The sequence below is a fragment of the Nannobrachium achirus genome (assembly GCF_963921795.1).
Source record: "Nannobrachium achirus genome assembly, chromosome: 5".
Classification (NCBI taxonomy): domain Eukaryota; kingdom Metazoa; phylum Chordata; class Actinopteri; order Myctophiformes; family Myctophidae; genus Nannobrachium; species Nannobrachium achirus.
In genome coordinates, this window is record NC_137814.1 from 19380224 (window position 1) to 19399972 (window position 19749).

The following is a 19749-nucleotide window of genomic DNA, read 5'->3' on the forward strand; positions in this document are numbered from 1 at the left end:
TAAAGAATCCCTGGGACCAAAGCTGTAAAAAATACAGGTTGTCAAATACTTATGGTATGGTTTGTTGATGACGGTACGTTTGACTCAATTACATTTTTATTTCAGAGGTATAAAAAAAAGTCTTAAAAAGTCCTTAAATTGTCACTTTAGAAATGTGCATAATGCATATACGGTACCCTGTATACACTCCCCCAGAGCTAGTGTCGAAGTGTCCTTCAGTAACACACTGAACCCCTAATTGCTCCCGATGAGCAGGTTGGTGCCTTGCATGGTCTACGTCAAGGGTCTTCAACAGGGGGTCCTCAGAGTTACTACAGGGGGTCCTCCAAATCCTCTTGTGGTAGAAACTTTTTTCTCTCTTTTTTTTAATTAACCACTTGAACCATAGCGTCCATATTCTGAGAACTTTAGCCAAAAATAGCCGATCTACAAGCTCACAACGCCTCACAGCACAGGGCGTTGTGAGCTTGTAGATCGGCAATTTTTGGCAAAGAGGTTTGGTGTAGAGGAGAAAAAGAGCAGACTACAGAGTGAAAGGTCAAGTTTATTAATTATTGACGGTTCAAGTGGTTACATATCTGAAAACACATATTGACATGAATCCAAAATACACTGATGATTGTGCTGTCAAACGATGAAACTATATGGAATCTATGGGTTGTAGGGGTCCCTGCTTCATCTCTCTCATCTCCTTGGCCTGAAAACGTTGAAGACCCCTGGTCTATATATTTGTTGCATTTATTCAACCGGTCGAGACACAATTATTTATTTGTGAACAAATAACTCCAGCTGCCTGTAGGGAGCTCTCTAAAACAAAACCGGCCTAGAGTTTGGAATTGTGGCCAACGAACGCTAGACCTGTGCAAAACGCCCCTATGTGCTCTCTCTCTCTCTCTCTTTCTCTCTCTGCTGCGTCAGTGGAGCTGTCGCCTCGCTACACTAATTATTTTTGGGTTTCTTTGAAGCGCAGCGAGTGCAAGTCGTCTACCGGTAGCAGCAGCAGCAGCAGTCTATTGTCGTCTGCCAGATTTTGGCATCTGTGACTCAGAGAACAGATGCTGACGAGAGGTGTTTTACTGAGCCTGAGAGACGATTAAACTGTTATATTCTCAATGTTAATGTAACTCTTGACAGATTCTGTTTCACTCTGAGGTACATTAACATAGAGAATTATAATGTGTGCCTACTACTACTCTTTTAGCTGAATGAAAGTAAAGAGAAGGAGAGCGGTGGTGTTTTGGTCCAGCAGCATTCAGGCTCACAGTCTAATGGGCTGCTCAGTAACGCTCACTGCACCCGTTTGCTGCTCGCTTACAAGCTTTGATGTTTTTTCTATTTTCTCCCTCCCTGTCTGGCTCTCCATCTGTCTTCTCTCTCTCTCTCTCTCTCTCTCTCTCTCTCTCTCTCTACTCTCTTTCTGTCTTTCTCTCTGTCTCTGTCTCTGTCTCTCTCTCTGTGTCTCTCTGTCTGTTGCTGTGTATATGTCTGTTGCTGCTCCAGTGTCTGTGGCGCCCCCTCCTCCTCCCATGGTGCAGCTGACCCCACAGATACCACTGACCGGCTTTGTGGCGAGAATGCAGGAGAGCAGTGAGTCCACACATGCACACACCGCACACACATGGACATCATCATATTCACTCATGTCTCTTATCGTCAGTCAGCAAGCGCCTTGCTTTTCCCCATCACTTCCCGCGAATCGCCACACGCCACGCCTTCTTGCCGCCGCCACTATCGGAGGCCGCGTGCGTTTCCTGTGCACGGTGCACACTCGTGCACTTTTCATGCACGGTGTGGACACATCTCCCTCTGATGTCTGTCTGCTGCCATGGCAACAGAGAGCAGTGTGCGCGCACGTGCAGATTCAAAAATAGCTAAACTAGCTGATCTACAAGCTTGAAACGGGTCGCTTGTGGATCTGCTACTTTTGATGCTTTGCACGTGAGGCTGTTGTGGTTTACGAAAAAACTAACGGAGAGTAAAACTAGAAGCAGTGCTCTTCCGAGCACTGCACCAGGTAGCCATTTTGTTCTAAAAATGTGATTTGCAAAAGTTGACCTACTGGTGGCGCTATAACAGGCCAATGTGAAAAAGGTGACATTTGTTCTTTGACCTAGTGGGAATGTGTGTGCAAAGTTTCACACAAATTCCACAATACATTCATGATTTGAGGCATTTTGTTCAAAACAGACCAATCCTTCAAACTTTGGAAGGAAATCTTAGCCAATCAGGATGGAATATGAAAGATATCCATCTTGATCACATGACTATAGAGATCATGTGTAGCAAGTTACGTGAAATTTGGATAAAATCTGAAGGAGTCGTATAAAAAATGGTTTTACGCAAGTCAGCCTCCTGGTGGCGCTATATCTATACTATAATTTTGCGAATGTCTGAGTGAGTGAGTGAGTGAGTGAGTGAGTGTCTGTCTGTCACAGCGTTTCTCCTCTGTGGCTGGAGCAATTGGTCTGAAATCGCATCACCATCAGCATATGAACACACCTGACATAACTGTGAAGCCCGATTGTCACTTTCACAAATCGTATGCTGTATATTAGCATTTTTATGGTGTATCTACTATCTATTCTGCATCTAGCATGAGGCGCATCTATTCTGCATCTAGCTTGAGGCAAAATGTTTAACCAGCTCTGTGTGTGTGTGTGTGTGTGTGTGTGTGTGTGTGTGTGTGTGTGTGTGTGCAGGCAGGCGGGTGTGTGTGCAGGCGGGTGGGCGGGCGGGCTGGGGGGGGACAGTATCTCTGTAGCCATTAAACGAAACAGGTTTCTTACATTGATGCTCCTACAGTACATCATGCAAGCACCAGTTAAAGTTACTTTCCATCCCTCATATACTGTGTGCACAGTGCACATCCCATAACCCACACACTGCACATCATTTTGGAGCTCATATCTTTGAACGGGTAAGGGCTAGTAATGCAAATTTGAGAAATGCAGGGCAAAGGTTTATCTTTAGCCTGTAGGGAGTGTGCATACAAAGTTTCGGTGGAGTTATAGAAAAAAACACAAATCAGGCTGGTGTAGCGCCACCATGATGCTGATTTTACAATTTTTAAGTGACTGTCTTTTTCGGCCTAGTTGGAATATGCGTGCAAAACTTTACGGAAATTGCACTCTCATGATTTGATGAGATTAGCTGTAGCCTACACAGACAGAAGGAGAGGACACACGGACACACACACACACGGACGGACAGGTGCCGTGCAAAACATAGTCTCCCCATGCCTTTCGGCTGGTGGAGACAAATATGGAGATAGGCGCTTTCTTCCCCGACAGCAACGATATGCTAACTAGAAAAATATTGTTCCTTCGAAACAATAGTGGGCTCGCTTCAAGCCGGAAAACAATGGCTATAAAAGCACAAAATGTCAAGATCGCAGGCAGTGCTCTCTTTGACGTTACTGACGTCAAAGATTGGTCCATTTTGTTCCAAAAATGTGTTGTGCAAAAGTTGACCCGCTGGTGGCGCTATAACAGGCCAATGTGAGAAGGTTGGTATCTGTTCCTTGACCTATTGGGAATGTGCTTGCAAGATTTCACGCACATCCCAGGCTGTGTTCATGATTTGAGGTGTTTTTGGCTTTGGACACTTTATCGCTGCTTGCAGCTATATTTATTATTATTATTTTATAATTTTTTTGTGTGCACTTCATAGGCATGTTAGATAAAGGTCCTTAGATTGCGTGTAGAATGTTTCATGCAAATTGCAAAAAAAATCCTAGAATAAAAACGGGTTTAAGCGTTTTACAAACTGCTCAAAATGATATAGCGCCCCCCTTTGGCCAATTGGGGTATGATTGGTTTTAGTGATATTTGGAATAACACTCTACATCTTTGCCAAATGCCATGAACATGCTACTTTGTATGTATGATTTAGAGGCAGAAGAATAATTTGCATAAAAATGCAATATTCATTGAATTATTTAAAAAAGCATGTTTCAATTTTAAAGAAATCCAATCTGACAGATCTTTAGATATCGGTCCAAAGTTCACGTAAAAAAAGTGTTGTGCACGTGACGCGAAAATTTCAGAATAAAAGCGGGTTTACGCGTTTTACAAACTGCTCAAATTGGCGGAAAATCTAAGGGCGGAGCTTACTTAACAACGACACAGATGTCTTCCGCTTGAGTCAAAGCACGCGTGTAACAAGTTGCATGTCTTCAAACGAAACGAGTCAAGACTTATGTCCGTTTGAAGTTTGAATTTTCAAACGCTTCGTATAGCGCCCCCCTTTGGCCAATTGGAATAAGATTGGTTTCAGGGATATTTGGACTAACCCTCTACATGTTTGCCAAATGCCATGAAAGTAACACTTTGCATGTTTGATTTAGAGGCAGAATAATAATTTGCATAAAACCGCAATATGAATTGAATTATTAAAAATTAATGGTTTAACGTACAAACTTCTCACCACATAGACTGTATAGGTATTGGTCCAAAGTCCATGTGAAAAAAGTTTTGTGCGCTTAACTCAAAAATCCCAGGAGGAGATAGATTTTTACTGTATTTCATATAATTCAAAATTGTGGGAGACCTAAAGGTCAGAGGTCAAAAGTCAGAGGGTAAAAGTTGTTCGGCATGAGGAGACGCATACGTGTATACAGGTTTCATGGCTGTATGTATAACACAGCATGAGCTATACCTGTTCAAAGATCGTACTTTCGAAGGCTTCCTACAGCGCCACCATTTGGCCGATTGCTGTAAAAAGTAATAGCACACTTCCCCACTGTAAGCTGAACACATTGATGTTTTTATTTTCATTTTCTCACTAAGTATGTAGGAGTAGAAAGGAACCGAAAATCCCGTCTACTTACTAGATAAATAAACTAGAAAAATATTGTTCCTTCGAAACAATTGTGGGCTCGCTTCAAGCCGGAAAACAATGGCTATAAAAGTACAAAATGTCAAGATCGCAGGCAGTGCTCTCTTTGACGTTACTGACGTCAAAGATTGGTCCATTTTGTTCGAAAAATGTGTTGTGCAAAAGTTGACCCGCTGGTGGCGCTATAACAGGCCAATGTAAGAAGGGTGGTATCTGTTCCTTGACCTATTGGGAATGTGCTTGCAAGATTTCACACCCATTGCAGGCTGTGTTCATGATTTGAGGTGTTTTTGGCTTTGGCCACTTTATCGCTGCTTGCAGCTATATTCATTATTATTTTTTATTTTTTTGTGTGTGTGCACTTCATAGGCATATTAGATAAAGGTCCTTAGATTGTGTGTAGAATGTTTCATGCAAATTGCAAAAAAAAAAATCCTAATGGGTTTAAGCGTTTCACAAACTGCTCAAAATGATATAGCGCCCCCCTTTGGCCAATTGGGGTAAGATTGGTTTTAGTGATATTTGGACTAACACTCTACATCTTTGCCAAATGCCATGAACATGTTACTTTGCATGTATGATTTAGAGGCAGAAGAATAATTTGCATAAAACTGCAATATTCATTGAATTTATTTAAAAAAGCATGTTTCAATTTTAAAGAAATCCGATCTGACAGATCTTTAGATATCGGTCCAAAGTTCACGTAAAAAAGAGTTTTGTGCACGTGGAGCGAAAATTCCAGAATAAAAGCGGGTTTACGCGTTTTACAAACTGCTCAAAATGGCGGAAAATCGAAGGGCGGAGCTTACTTAACAACGACACAGATGTCTTCCGCTCGAGTCAAAGCACGCGTATAACAAGTTGCATGTCTTCAAACGAAACGAGTCATGACTTATGCCCGTTTGAAGTTTGAATTTTCAAACGCTTCGTATAGCGCCCCCCTTTGGCCGATTGGAATAAAATTGGTTTCAGTGATACTTTGACTAACCCTCCACATCTTTGCCAAATGCCATGAACGTGTACCTTTGCATGTATGATTTAGAGGCCGAAGAATAATTTGCATAAAACCGCAATATTGATTAAATTATTAAAAAATTATATTTCACTTTAAAAAAAATCTGGTTGATCAATCTGACCGTATTGGTCCAAAGTTCATGTGAAAAAAGTTTTGTGCACTTGACGCGAAAATCCCAGGAGGAGATAGATTTTTACTGTTTTTCATATAATTCCGAATTGTGGGAGACCTAAAGGTCAGAGGTCAAAAGTTAGAGGGAAAAAGTTGTTCGGCATGAGGAGACGCATAAGTGTATACAGGTTTCATGGCTGTATGTATAACACAGCATGAGCTATACCTGTTCAAAGATCGCACTTTCGAAGGCTTCCTACAGCGCCACCATTTGGCCGATTGCTATAAAAAATAATAGCACACTTCGCCACTGTAAACTGAACACATTGATGTTTTTATTTTCATTTTCTCACTAAGTATGTAGGAGTAGAAAGGAACCGAAGATCCCGTCTACTGATTGCCTGATAGATAAATAAATAATGACAATATCTAAAGTGTGCTCGCCTTATAGGCGAGCCCACAATAAATAAATAATGACAACATCTAAAGTGTGCTCGCCTGTTACAGGCGAGCCCACAACTAGTATTACAATGTTGTTTTAATTTTTTCATCATGTCGTCATGAGAAAACACGCGTCAAACACCTTGAGCTGCTGCAGTGCATCGGAGCGCTGCAAGTACCTAAAAAAAAAGAAACGAGCTTTCCTGTCAGCAGCTTTAACCTGTAGAACTGCGTGTGCATATTTCATGGAACCAGGGGAATCAGTCAGCCGTGCCCCCCTCCCCCACGCTGGCTGGAAACACTGGCCCTGTGGTTAATTCAACAACTGGACTATGAATTAATCAGATGGCACGCACAGCACGTGCACAGACTGACTGCTGTTAGGGCCAAGTGTGAGTGTACCGATAAGCACACCAACTCATGTGATATACACTATCTCAGCTCATACCTGGTGTCCCTAATTTAGGGATGTCATTATAGACAAAGATTAACATTACTAAAATGTTCTAAATCGTTTATTTTTGCAATTTGATGTACACTACAGTATATATGGCTCTGTCTTTCAAAGTGAAGCGGAGGGGAGATTTTAGTTTTTTATATTGCTGATGAAAGCAATAGATAAAGATTTTCAATAACGCCTACAGAAGCCACTGAAACCCAGAAACACCGGGGTGGGCATGTTTGGCATGTCTAAAAATAGCACATCCTGTGTATTCTTGAGAAGATTACATTATTGATAAACTCTACGAGTCCCGGACCGGTAATGAATGTGGCATTAGTATCGTTTGTACATTCTGTAAGTGTATTGATGATGAGTCATATAGAGTTAGCGCAGTGCCCCGGCGCTTAGCTGCCCTCTGGTGGACAGTCATGCTATTACATGCGTGTATAGGCAATCTGTTGCTTAGCAGCATCATTTTGTCTTGGTCAGGACAGGGATCAATCATCCACACACACACACACACACACACACACACACACACACACACACACACACACACACACACACACACACACACACACACACCATCATGGTAAGTTGCACCTACTGCACGGCAGATTATTGACAACAGAGTAAACAACGATACAGTGATAGATTGAATTAGAACTAGGCCCCATTTACACTGGCAGCCAATAAGCCAACCTGAATCAGATCTGTGCCACTTCCAGATTGGAATCCAATTTGTTTAAATAAGTCTAAAATACAAACAAGTCACATGGAATCCGAATTTTACAAATGTGACTTGAGCCACATTCAGAGGTGGTTTCAGATCTGATTCAAAGATGCGTCTCAGTCTGAACGCAGTAACATGATCTACCCACCCAAGTCCCATATCAAACTGTCAAATTTCCATTTTACGCTGTCAGAGTTAAGGAGAGACCTTGAAATGTGAAAGTTTGAGAAACACTGAACTATGTTACAATTGAGAGAAGACGAGTCACCTCTGTAACCCTGCTGTCCATGGCGTTTCTGTCTCTCTCCCCTCTCCTCCAGTATCGGACAGCCCAGCGCCTCCCCCCCCACCTCCCCCGGAGGACGTGGCCATGTTCGAGGAGCCTTCGCCCCCTCCCCCGCCTCCGCCTGTGGACTACGAGGAGGAGGACGCGTCGGTGGTGCACTACAGCGACCCCTACGCCGACGGGGACCCCCAGTGGGCCCCCAAGGCTTACGTAGAGAAAGGTGAGCATTTTGGAATTCTTTCGTTATGCTTCTGTGTTAATTCCTGCTAATGTCATTATATTTAAGGCAGTGGCTTTGACAGATTCTGCTGAGATTATGGAAATTGTACGTTGGAGTGCTTAGGACAAAGGTTTGGTTCTTCCTGGAGGCACTTTCCTGCGGTTCGTGATTTCAACAACGTCATCCCAAAGCCGCCCTGCGATTAAATTCTCGCACTCTGTAATGATGTCAGTGGCACTCAGGTCAATTGCAAGTGACGTTTTGGACAGTTTGATATGCGACTTGGGTTGGTAGATCAGGTTACTGCGTTCAGAATGAGACACATCTTTACAAATCAGATTTGAATCAGATCTGAAAACACCTCTGAATGTGGCTCAAGTCACATTTGTAAAATTCGGATTCCATGTGACTTGTTTGTATTTTAGACTTATTTAAACAAATCGGATTCCAATCTGGAAGTGGCACAGATCTGATTCAGGCTGGCTTTGGCTGCCAGTGTAAATGGTGCCTAGTTCTCAAACTGAGTGATGTAACTGAAAGTATTTGGCTTTTTGGGGGGCAGAATATACAGAGTATTTTTATGACGTGGTTCTGCAGGAGGCTATTCTCTCTCTCTCTCTCTCTCTCTGTGTGTGTGTGTGTGTGTGTGTGTGTGTGTGTGTGTGTGTGTGTGTGTGTGTGTGTGTGTGTGTGTGTGTGTGTGTGTGTGTGTGTGAGTGAGAGAGAGATGTCTGTCTGACTGATCAGTGGGCTAGATTAAAACCTCCTCATTTCTTTCACTTTCTTCTTTTTTATGTAACTCAAAGGGGCTTAGATCTGGTTCAAACCCTGCCAAAAATCTTGAGTCATATGTCATAGATATGTCAGAGACAACTGACACAGGCCGGTTTCATGAAGTCAGACCGAGATCCACATTACAACCATGCCGTTCCCATGTGGATCCACATGATGTGATGGTATTTTGGGGGTCTTTCAGGGAAAGAGAGTCTGCCAGTGATATGCAGCAAATGACCCGCTGGGTCATATACTGTATTATTATTATTACAAAACATACATTTACCACTTCTATTTAAACTTTGCTCGTTCGTGCGGCGGTCCGCAGTCGTCTATCCTCGCATCTTTCTTTTCATTCACATGCCCCAATATCACCCAGCTGCAGCCTCGCAAACCTCGCGAAAGTTGATATCTGAGCGCCGCGGTGCTGTCTGCCTGGGTGCTTCTCTTCACATCAAGTGCTGTGTGTCAGTGTGTGAGTCTCCGCCTCATTACGTCTCGCAAGTAAAGCCTGTCTATACTTCGTCGTATGACGTGTGTTGCATGCCGAAAATAGCTGATCTGCAAGCTCACAACGCGTCGCATCCACGAGACAACGTGAGCTTGTAGATCAGCTATTTTAACCAATGCGGAAACATGCAGATGTGCGCGACGTTTAGAAACCTCTGGCTTCACAGTGCAGCCAGGAAGAATTGGCACTAGTGGGCACCTAAATATTGTGGGCACTTCAATGTTAAGTTGGATGAAATAATTGCTGTGTGTGGTTCTATATGGGCTCATGTGTCAATAATTTTGACAAATAATAGCTTGCAGCAATGTAAAAAAAAAATACATTTGAATAGCCAAAAGTATAAAAATATTATGGTTTAAAAAAGAACGAAAAAGAACTACCGGTAAGTTAGTTCATTTTGGGGAACCATGAACTTTAGTTCAAAATGTAGAATTTTATTGAACTAGTTCATTTTAGAAGTTTTGAACTTGAACTTGAACTAGTTCATTTTGAAAGTGAACTTTCCCCAACACTGATTGCCGTATTGATACTTTAACTTGAGTAAACAATTTGAGTACTTTTTCCACCAACAGCACTTTGTCCCAATGTTCACTTTGTCTCATTGTTTTCGGACCTTGACTATGTGTGTGTGTGTGTGTGTGGTCATCCCCCTCTCCAGTGGTGGCCATCTACGACTACTCCAAGGACAAGGAGGACGAGCTGTCCTTCATGGAAGGAGCCATCATCTACATCATCAAGAAGAACGACGACGGCTGGTATGAAGGGGTCAGCAACGGCGTCACGGGACTCTTCCCCGGAAACTACGTGGAGTCCATCATGCACTACGCCGACTGAAGCAAAAAAGAAACCACTAAAAACAAAACATAAGCCTCCGTTTATGAACACACAACTCGAAACCGTGAAGACGTATTGTAAAGCAAAACAGTGACAACAGCAGTTCATGCGACCACCATTTTGAATCAAGTGCCATGTTGTAGTATTCGAAGGAGGGGGGGGGGGGGGGGGGGGGGTGGGGGGTCTTCTGCCACAGCTTTCGTTCTTTTCAAAGGATAATCAGTCGTATGAGAGATCCCACAATTAGGGTCTGTTGGTTTTTAAAGATTCTTTTAGAAGCAAAAGATTGAAATGCTTCTTATTTGGGTAGCACAAGCAAGGCTAGAACTCGCCATGGCCGAAAGTGTCACTATACAGAGTTTTGAATGGTCGTGTTTTGCTTGGGATTCAAGGAAAACTTTGATGGACATGAATATGAAGATGATATTCATAAGTCGTGCAAAATATCCATTCTTTTATTTTCCACTGTAGACCAGCAGACCACCCCAGTCCCATCACAAATGAAAACAACGGTCTGACTTTGTCTACTACAACAACCACAACAGACGACAACAATACTGTAGATAGACATGACAGAATGTTTGATATCGTCATTGTCTATGTTGCTAATGTTAAAGGGGTTAAAAAAAAAAACAATAACTTTGAGCTATCTATTGACTATGCTATGCGTCGATGTCAGCGGTCAGAGGAATGGGGGCCAGTTGTGGTTGAGGAATCCATTGATGTTTAAAAAGGGTATACTAATGATTATATATAATGCATTACAACAACAACAAAACAAAACAAAAAAACACACAAAAACTAAAGATATGACCCGTTTAAGTTGCTTGTTCCTGGTGAAGTTGTTTTTGTCTATAAATTGTATATACTGTAATGTGAGAAGCTACCAGTACATTTGTTTGTAGAGTGTTTCACCTGTGAGTTTCCATCTGTGTCAATGGAGATGGGTCAGTCGGAAGTGAGGAGATGCCAAGATTGGATGGTTTTGAGCTCCAAAACCACCTTTTTTATTATTATTTTGTTTTTACTGGACTATTTTTATTCTTTCTTCTGTTATTTATCACGCACAGTGCCATTTTACCTTTAGCTAACACACATTTACTTTCTTACAAAGAAACATGACTGTGTCATATTTTTGAGCACTTGATCGTCACCGATCTAGTTAATATGCTGTCCAGCCACTGTAGCAAAAGGTCCCTGAGGATTGGGAATCGCTTCAAACGAGCAAATGTGAAGAAGAGGAAGAAGATGCATTTTGTGTGTTTTTAATTGTCACGTTTCTTTTTTTTTCTTCCCGTTGTCTCGGAAGAGCTGCACTGAACATTCATCCGAGATTGGCGGCTTCCTTTCCATTACGGCTTCGATCACAAACACCAGAGTTGCATTTAAGCCTCGTAAGAGTTCTACTAATACTTCATTTCTATGCCGTTATCATCTATTGTCGGCATACGATGAAGTGCAAGTCTGGCTTAGGGCATTAACGACTTGTGATTTTTGCAAGTCGACTCGACTCAGTAAAAAGTTGAGTTGATGTCGACTTTATCGTTTGATGACGTCATCACATCACACACGACCCCCCCAATTATTTTGGGGGTCCCCAGATGATTAACTTAATGTAAAACATTGTTTTCTCACTCAACTCTAAACAAACCAACATAAAGTTTAAGTGTATAGAGGGTATCTTCACATTTCTAAATTTAAGGAGTTTTTAATACCTCTAAAATGGCAAATTAAACATTGTCCAAATTGTCAGATATATAGAGGCAGAAATTGTGAAAATAGCCGATCTACATGCTAAGCATGTAGATCTGCTATTTTTACAATAGAACGTTTTTTTTTTTTTCAACATCGACTTTTGACTTTCTCTGGTGGGAGTCGACTTGTGTAATGAAGTCGACTGAGTCGACTTGTCGTAAATGCCCTAGTCTGGCTTAACCATTACAGCATTAGAGTAGTATCTTCTAGTGTTTCCAGTACTGGTATGGTGCTTTACTTTGGTGCTCAGTAACCGTAATCACCTACTGTACCATAACAACCTCAGTACAAGGCTGGTCTACTGTACCTATATAGACAATATTGTACTGAATGTGTTCCATCTCCACGTTTTGTAACAAAGGGTAAACATTCAAACGGTTTTGAATGTTACCTCATTCAATCATGCTTTTTTTCTAATCATACTGAATGTAGGGCAGGCAACCGTGTGATCTGGCATGATGATACATGCTCAAATGTACTACATTGTAGATTAGTTTTAGTTTGTACACAAAAGGTAAGAGGTTTATACCATCACTGAATTATACACTGAACAGTGTTCAGTGTATAATTTAGTGAACACATATACATTAACAAAAGTATTATAATATTTTTTATAATACTTCAGATTGTCTTGATTTCTAACAAATATCTCAAACGCAAAATAAACTTTATGGACAGGACGTTAAAACTCACTTCTGGTTACTATTGAATTATTATTTAAATAATAATTAATATTGAATTGAAATATGTTACTTTAGTTTTTTTACAGATTTTCTTAAGACCTTTGCTCGTAAAACTACAGACTACAGTTTTCAGTTTAATACAGTTTTCGACTATAAGAAATAGAATAGAACAATTCTTCTTATTTTCAAGATGTATATACAGTACTGTATATTTTGGAATGAAATTCTTTCTACAGTACAGCGTGCATTCTGAGTGAAGTATTGCAATCTTGAGGAAATGGCACATGCAGTTTTTGGTATCTGTCTTTGGAACCTCTATAGAATCCATTTGTGGTTACAGGATTTGAGGTTCTCACACATGCTAGTGTAGGATTCTTTATAATGCAAAGCTAGTCAAAATGAACAGTACATTTCATGTATTATTGGGAATGATTTGCTAATTACATCCCATCATTGATTGTATTTCTTTCCCACATCTCCGAAGGTAATTTTTGGCGAGGAACTGACTTTTTCTACCTGTTGCATTTCTAGTTAACGGTTTGCTAGCAGTTGTATTTGATTTATTTATACTTTTTTTCCTAGAGAAACCATGAGATGACCACTCACTTGCAGAACTTTGTAATGTTTACCACTTAACGTCTAGCATTTCAGGGCATCACGACTCAAGGCGCCTTTCTTCTATGTATGTGTTTTCTTATGATGAAACGTAAACAAAACTGTAACTTAATGTTCACAGGAACAGGATCCAATATTTGTCTTCTCCTCTTGGTTTGTACATATGATGTGTTCATTGAAATTTATGTACAGTCCTTTTGTAATAAACAGCTCATTGAAACAATCCACTGAGCGGCCCGTTTCCGTTGTCGCTGTGAAAGGCTAAACCAGGGGTTCTCAAACTTTTTCAGGCTGTGACCCCCAAAATAAACATATATGAACTTGGGACCCCCACCCTGACAAGCACTTGGAATTGTAGGTATTACATTTAATGTGACTCGGTTCCACAGATAACTATTGTGAAACTAGCAGATCTACACAACGCACAACATGCTCACAACGCCTGCAAGGCATTGTGAGCATGTGCTATCTGCTATTTTCACAATGTTCGCAACTTCGCCTCTTGCTTTATTATATTTGACAGTTTGGTCAATTTGGTATTAAAATGGTCTTGAAAGTCCTTAAATTGTCACTTTATAAATGTGCAGATACCCTGTATACACTTATGTACTGTAGGTTTGTTTACCGTTGAGTGAAACAATTTTTTTTTTACATTAAGCTAATCATCTGGGGACCCCACAAAATAATTTGGGGACCGCACTTGGGTTTCCCCCTTGGGATAATAAAGGTATCTATCTATCTATCTATCTATCTAAGTTTGAGAAACACTGGGCTAAACAGTCTAGAGTCTTCCATGTATTGTTATTGACCATCGGGGCGATCCTCTGTAAGACACAGAATACATGCTTTAAAAAATCGACAATAAAGGTCTTAGACCTGTTGAATGTTAAAGCATGTAATGATCATGTAGCCTATTGATTGAACACTTTATTATAAGTTTGCATGGGAAAAGGAAAAGGTACAGTTTCATGACAATACAGTTCACTGGTACAAGGTCAACTAAAAGGATACAGTAGGCCTACCTCAAAAAAGCTTTTGGGCTTGTGTAACATTTTTAACTCGTATAACATAGAATGACAGACATATAGAACATACTATATTTTTTATAGACAATTCTTAGGTCGAGGTGCCCAGATTTCCTATAGTGCCCACCTCACCTGACCTATTAGACCCTGCCCAGATGTGTTCTCTGGTTAGGTTTGAGGTGGTTGAGCTTGACATGGGTTTGGTGTGGTTATGTCTAGAGCCCAACAGATGAATAACTGACAGTTATATGGCAGATTGATCTTCCATTATTTGACTTTTTTTTTACATCAGTATAGGCAGCCATATGTCCCAATGTTTAGTGACTTTCACCTGGTGTCCCTCCCTGTCAGAAAAGTTATACTGTGGATCATCTACAGAACAAGAGGGTCTGTCAGTCTCTGTTCACTGTTGAGTCCCTATCATTTTTGTTCACATAATGTTCTATACTTTTTGAAACATTTATTATGTCAATATCATGGTCAGTAGCATGTCAATATCATGGTCAGTAGCACGTTGATAGCATGTCAGTATCATGTCAGTATCATGTCAGTATCACGGTCAGTATCATGCCAGTAATCTGGTCCAGGGACGTGCAGAGAATGTTAGAGAAGCAGGGGCTGAAAGTCTGAAAGGGCCTTTAGGATGCGTTGTGAGCTTGGAGATGGAGGTCGGCTATTTTCAGTGAGTGATACCACAATGAACTAAGCATAATCAAGTCAATACTAGAGATTTCTACCCAGAGAGGGCAATTCTTTCAATATAAGATGCTGCATTCAAGTTCTGGAGAATTCTCTTCAATGCTGCCTTCTGGTAGGGTAGGGCAGGGTCTATGTGTGCACGTGCCTGATCTGGTCAGTATAATGGCCAGTATCATGCCAGTGCTCTGGTCAGTATCATTGGCTGTATCATGGTCAGTATCATGCCAGTACTATGATCAGGACCCAGACTGGTTTACTTATGTGAAATAGGGAATTCCATCTGATGGAGAGATCCAGACCTACATAATAAATGAATTCATATTTATTGAAAGGCTACCATGATGTGTATCACAATGTTGTCCAACAGATACAAATAAATATGTTAAAGAATAAATAAACCACATTAAGAATTCCTCTGCTTGCAGCCATTACAAGACAAGAAACATTTGCAAGTGAAAGAAATCAAGTGAAAACACCCTCTCATACAAGTCGGTAACATCTGTACAACATGTGTATAACATATTTGACAATCACTTCCAGTTATTTGCTGTGACTAATGCATGATGGACAGCACCAATACAGGCATTGCAATCATGCGTGCATGTAGCATAAGAGTCCAGAGGCTTATTATCTACCTTTTCAAAAGAGGGACACCGCTTTGGATTAGCGGTAGCCTGGGTTTCCCTCATGTGAGCCCAGGGGTTCAAACAACAAAACAGCAGACTTTGCTTGGAAACTCCCGTTTCAATAAGACAGAATAAGAGCAAGACAGAAGAACATCCGCAACTCATAATTGAAAACTAATATTTCAAATCGTCACTGAAACCTTCAAAAAGTTCCAAAAGCTCCAAAAGTTCCAAAATAGTTTGTTCTTTCGTAAATTAAAGCCCCACTTCATCATACAAGTGTGTTCCACAAAAGTAGTGAAAATAGCCAATCTACAAGCACACGCCTCGCGATGCAAGGCGTTGTGTGCTTGTAGATCGGCTATTTTCACTACTTTAACTCGTAATAATAATAAAAAAGGAACCGTTTTGGACATACAAGGTTTCCACCTGACAACGACGAATTGCAAAATGTAAAATAATGTTTGACACCCATTGAGGGCTATGGATGTCTCTGGCATGAGATTCCTTTCAAGAGAAGAGGACGTCCGGGGGAGGTGGAGGGAGGAAGTCTGGCAGTGGCTCCGAATCTGATTGGTCGTCGATAAAGGCGGCAGGTGGGGGAGGAGGGAGCGTTTGCTGACCGTTGGTATTCACTGTGAAGAGAACAGAATCGTGATCAAATGATGACGAGAGTTTTCAGGGCGATTTTCTTATTTTCCAGATATTTTCTTCAACAAGGATTTGTTGCCTTTCTCCCCCCCCCCCCATGCTTCTCTCTGTCTCACTTCTCTTTCTTCCCATTTCTCTGGCCTATCCCTGATTCTTCTCTCTGACTACCCCCCCCCCCCCCCCCCCCCCCCCTCCAATATTATCCCTCTCGCCTTCTCTCTGTAAGAATGTAAGTGTTTTATGACATTTTCAATTAAAGCTGCACTAGGCGGTAGGCTACCCCCATTTCTAAATTGTGGGCACAGTTTTTACACTATTGTCTGTGTCAAATCAAGTCTCTATTCCTAGAGTTTAGGAACTATAAATTGTGCCGACACGAACACACAATTGTCTCTGCAGTCTGCACTATATATTCGAGAGGATACACATGGTACTCAACGAGAACAACAAATTTTGTTTTCTTGTCAGGGTCAGGAGACATCACAACACACACTCTCTTCCCCTCGCTCTCTCATTCTGTCTGTCTGTCTGTCTGTCTGTGTCATTAGTGATTGAGGAGCACTGTGTGATATTTTTGAAGGCCCTGTAGCACTGAGCAGGCAGAGACCACATTTATTGTTAACAGTTACAGTCAGATGTAATGAAGAATGTAAGAATTTTATCTCCCAAAAAGTCTATTTTATATTAAGAAAATAAACCTAGTGCTTCCAATCAATCAATCAATCAATCAATCAATCAATCTCTCTCTCTCTCTCCATGTAACTCCCATGCCTGTTTTCCAGGGTGTGCTCAGGTTGCAGGCTTTACCTTTCTGGACTGTGGAAGGCGTGGTTTGCCTCGCCGCTGACAGACTGCTGAATGTGGAGAACACAGCTGAGGTCCTCTTCACTGCAGTCTGGTAGTTCTGATACAGGCTGGAACCATACTATCACACACACACACACACACACACACACACACACACACACACACACGCCAAAATAACATGGTGATTTGTATGATTTATTCAAGGACAGAGTCTTTACAGTATGCTTACTACTTTGTGATACCAATCAACTGTAATGGTGCATGGTTTGTGTGCGTTTGAGTGAGTGGCAAAGTGATTGGTGTATTGTAAAGATGTTTGCCTCTATCTTTTATTTTATTTAACCACTGAGAAGACCTATTTAATAGTAATACTTTGTTGTACGAAGGTGTCGCCTGATGAAAATAGCCGAACTACAAGCTCAGAATGCATCGTGATGCATTGTGAGACATTTTGCGGTTTGAAAATATGGAGGTGTTCCAGTGGCGTTTCTGACCTTGGCTATTCTGATGGAGTTCACCCACAAAGAGAGTGTGTGTTCGTCTTCACAACACAGGAACTTGATGTAGCCAGACTCCTGTTGGATGCAGGGATGCTGGAAACACACAGGTCAAAATGTCAGTAGGTATCATGACGACAGTATCCTGGTCAGTGTGTATGATCGCTAGTATGATATCAGTATCATGTTCAGAATCATGTCAAAGTCATGGTCAGTATCATGGTTAGTCATGGTCAGTATCATGGTCATTGACAGGCTTGTGCACACATAGACATCAAAGTGTGTTTGAGCCCCTGCCCTTTTATCCGTCTGTAAAAAGTGCCCTCTCCAGACCATGAATGCAGTTATTTACTATGGTGAAAGAAATGCAAATGCCCCCCCTTTCCATGCCATATCCAAAGGCAGCGTTCAAGAGAATTGCCTTGTCCAAACTCTCCTGAACTTGAATGCAGCGTCTCATGTTGAAAGAATTGTCCTCTCTGTTGATTATGCTTAGTTCAGTGTGGTATCACACACCGAAAATAGCCAACCTCCAAGCTCGAGCTTGGGGTCTGCTATTTCCGATATTTCCACCAAAACGCCCTTTTAGAAATTTCAGCCCCTGCCTCTCTAACATTCTCTGCATGTCCCTGGTCACTGAAACAATGGTCCAGAAGAAGAAAAACAACAAATCCCTCAGCTCTGTTTCCAGGACTGTGTTCTATTGCAGTTCTTCAAAGTGCCAGCAGAGGGCAACGCATACATGTCTAAACTATAAATGCACTGTAATGTTGCTGTAGGGCAAATAATATACAAATAATATGAAAAAGACTTAAAGGAGCTATAGTCAACTTTTTCATTGTAGGGCCGACACTTTGTTTACATCCTAGTCTATAGACTAGAATGTAAACAAAGTCCGACAATGGCCAAAATGATTATTTTATCATTATTTTACGCTTTTTGTGGTCATTTTTGAATAGAAACACATGTATGAAGCTTATTGTTTTATAAAATATTTTCGAAACATTATTTTTATTTTTGCATTTGTTTTTCAAGAAAAAGTTGACTATAGCTCCTTTAAGCTTTGCATACATACAAGCTATATTGAAGGAATAAACGTCTTTGCATATAATGTATTGTAGCCAATACAGAACCAGGTATGTGAATGCATATACTGACACAACTGTTGTCATGTTGGAACAGTGAACTTTGACTATAAGCTCTGAGTCACAGAAACAAATATGAAGACGAATAATGGCGTGAGCTTCATGAGGATCTCAGTCTTCGTGTGGCCACTGTCCAGTCTGTGACTTCAGTCATACGGTACTATGATGTATGACTCCAATGTGGCAATACCTGGGCAAGGCTTCACAATGATCCGACAGCCATTCACTTCCATTATTTAAACTAAAGTTAAATACTTCAACTATAAGGTGAAATACAATGCATGAAAGTACTGCCTTCACCATTCTGGCAATGTGCTCATGTAATATGGTGCTGATCGGTCCAGCGATTCGCAAAAGGATCCTCTTCTGGATGGCTAGCCTCCTACAAAGCCTCACAGTTTACTGTAGAAACATCAGTTTCTTATAGAAACAACAGGTCAGTGTACTGTTAAATGAACAGTCCAGTTTAAACAACATGTCAGTCTACCGTCTGTAGAAACAACATCAGTTAACTGTCGTAAGAAGTTCAACAACAGGTCAACAGGTACTGTAGGTGGGCAAAAATGACGTCATAGCATCAACTTCTCCCAACACCTCTCACTTCCCCACAGGGGCGTCACAAGGGGTAGGAAAGTGGGACTGAGTTACCAGGGCCCAAGGTGGAGGGGCCCTAGTAACTTTAGCTATTGAAAAATAGCAGATATACAAGCTCACAGCGCGGCACCGAGTGCCGCGCTGCGAGCTTGTAGATCTGCTATTTTCGTGAAAATGTGCGCAAATCTTTGAATATATGTATTTTTTAAGTGAACATTTGTAACTCAAAGTTTGCTTCTGGGGGGGGTCCCTGGAACTAAATATTTTGAGATGGGGGGGTCCTTCACATGAAAAATTTTGAGCATCACTGACATGGAAACATAGGTTTCTTGGCACACATTTTCAAGATTTTTCAAAAATAGCAGATCTACAAGCTCGCAGCGCGGCACTCGGTGCCGCGCTGTGAGCTTGTATATCTGCTATTTTTTCAATAGTTAACATTCATGGGG

General features: G+C 41.2%; 2 protein-coding genes across 16 annotated transcripts in view; one reads left to right on the plus strand and one right to left on the minus strand.

Annotated features, from left to right (window-relative positions):
• Window positions 1-10236, plus strand: part of LOC308284662 (abl interactor 1-like) — a gene marked incomplete at its 5' end in the record, with an annotated part of 70350 nt that extends 60114 nt beyond the window's left edge. For 4 of the 7 annotated variants that reach the window (XM_080725355.1, XM_080725356.1, XM_080725358.1 and 1 more), the window contains 3 exons: window positions 1501-1587; window positions 7899-8084; window positions 10028-10236. In XM_080725355.1, the coding sequence (XP_080581481.1) occupies window positions 1501-1587; window positions 7899-8084; window positions 10028-10203 (449 nt within the window). In that variant the 3' untranslated portion in view covers window positions 10204-10236. The remainder of the gene's footprint in view (window positions 1-1500; window positions 1588-7898; window positions 8085-10027) is intronic. The other 3 variants (XM_080725360.1, XM_080725359.1, XM_080725361.1) reach the window with 1 other exon arrangement.
• Window positions 10237-15152: 4916 nt separating this feature from the next.
• The window catches only part of LOC308285923 (amyloid beta A4 precursor protein-binding family B member 1-interacting protein-like), a 43178-nt gene continuing 38581 nt past the window's right edge, over window positions 15153-19749 (minus strand). For all 9 annotated transcript variants that reach the window (XM_080726845.1, XM_080726844.1, XM_080726849.1 and 6 more), the window contains 3 exons: window positions 17559-17657; window positions 17065-17182; window positions 15153-16241 (listed from right to left, as the gene is read on the minus strand). In XM_080726845.1, the coding sequence (XP_080582971.1) occupies window positions 16117-16241; window positions 17065-17182; window positions 17559-17657 (342 nt within the window). In that variant the 3' untranslated portion in view covers window positions 15153-16116. The remainder of the gene's footprint in view (window positions 16242-17064; window positions 17183-17558; window positions 17658-19749) is intronic.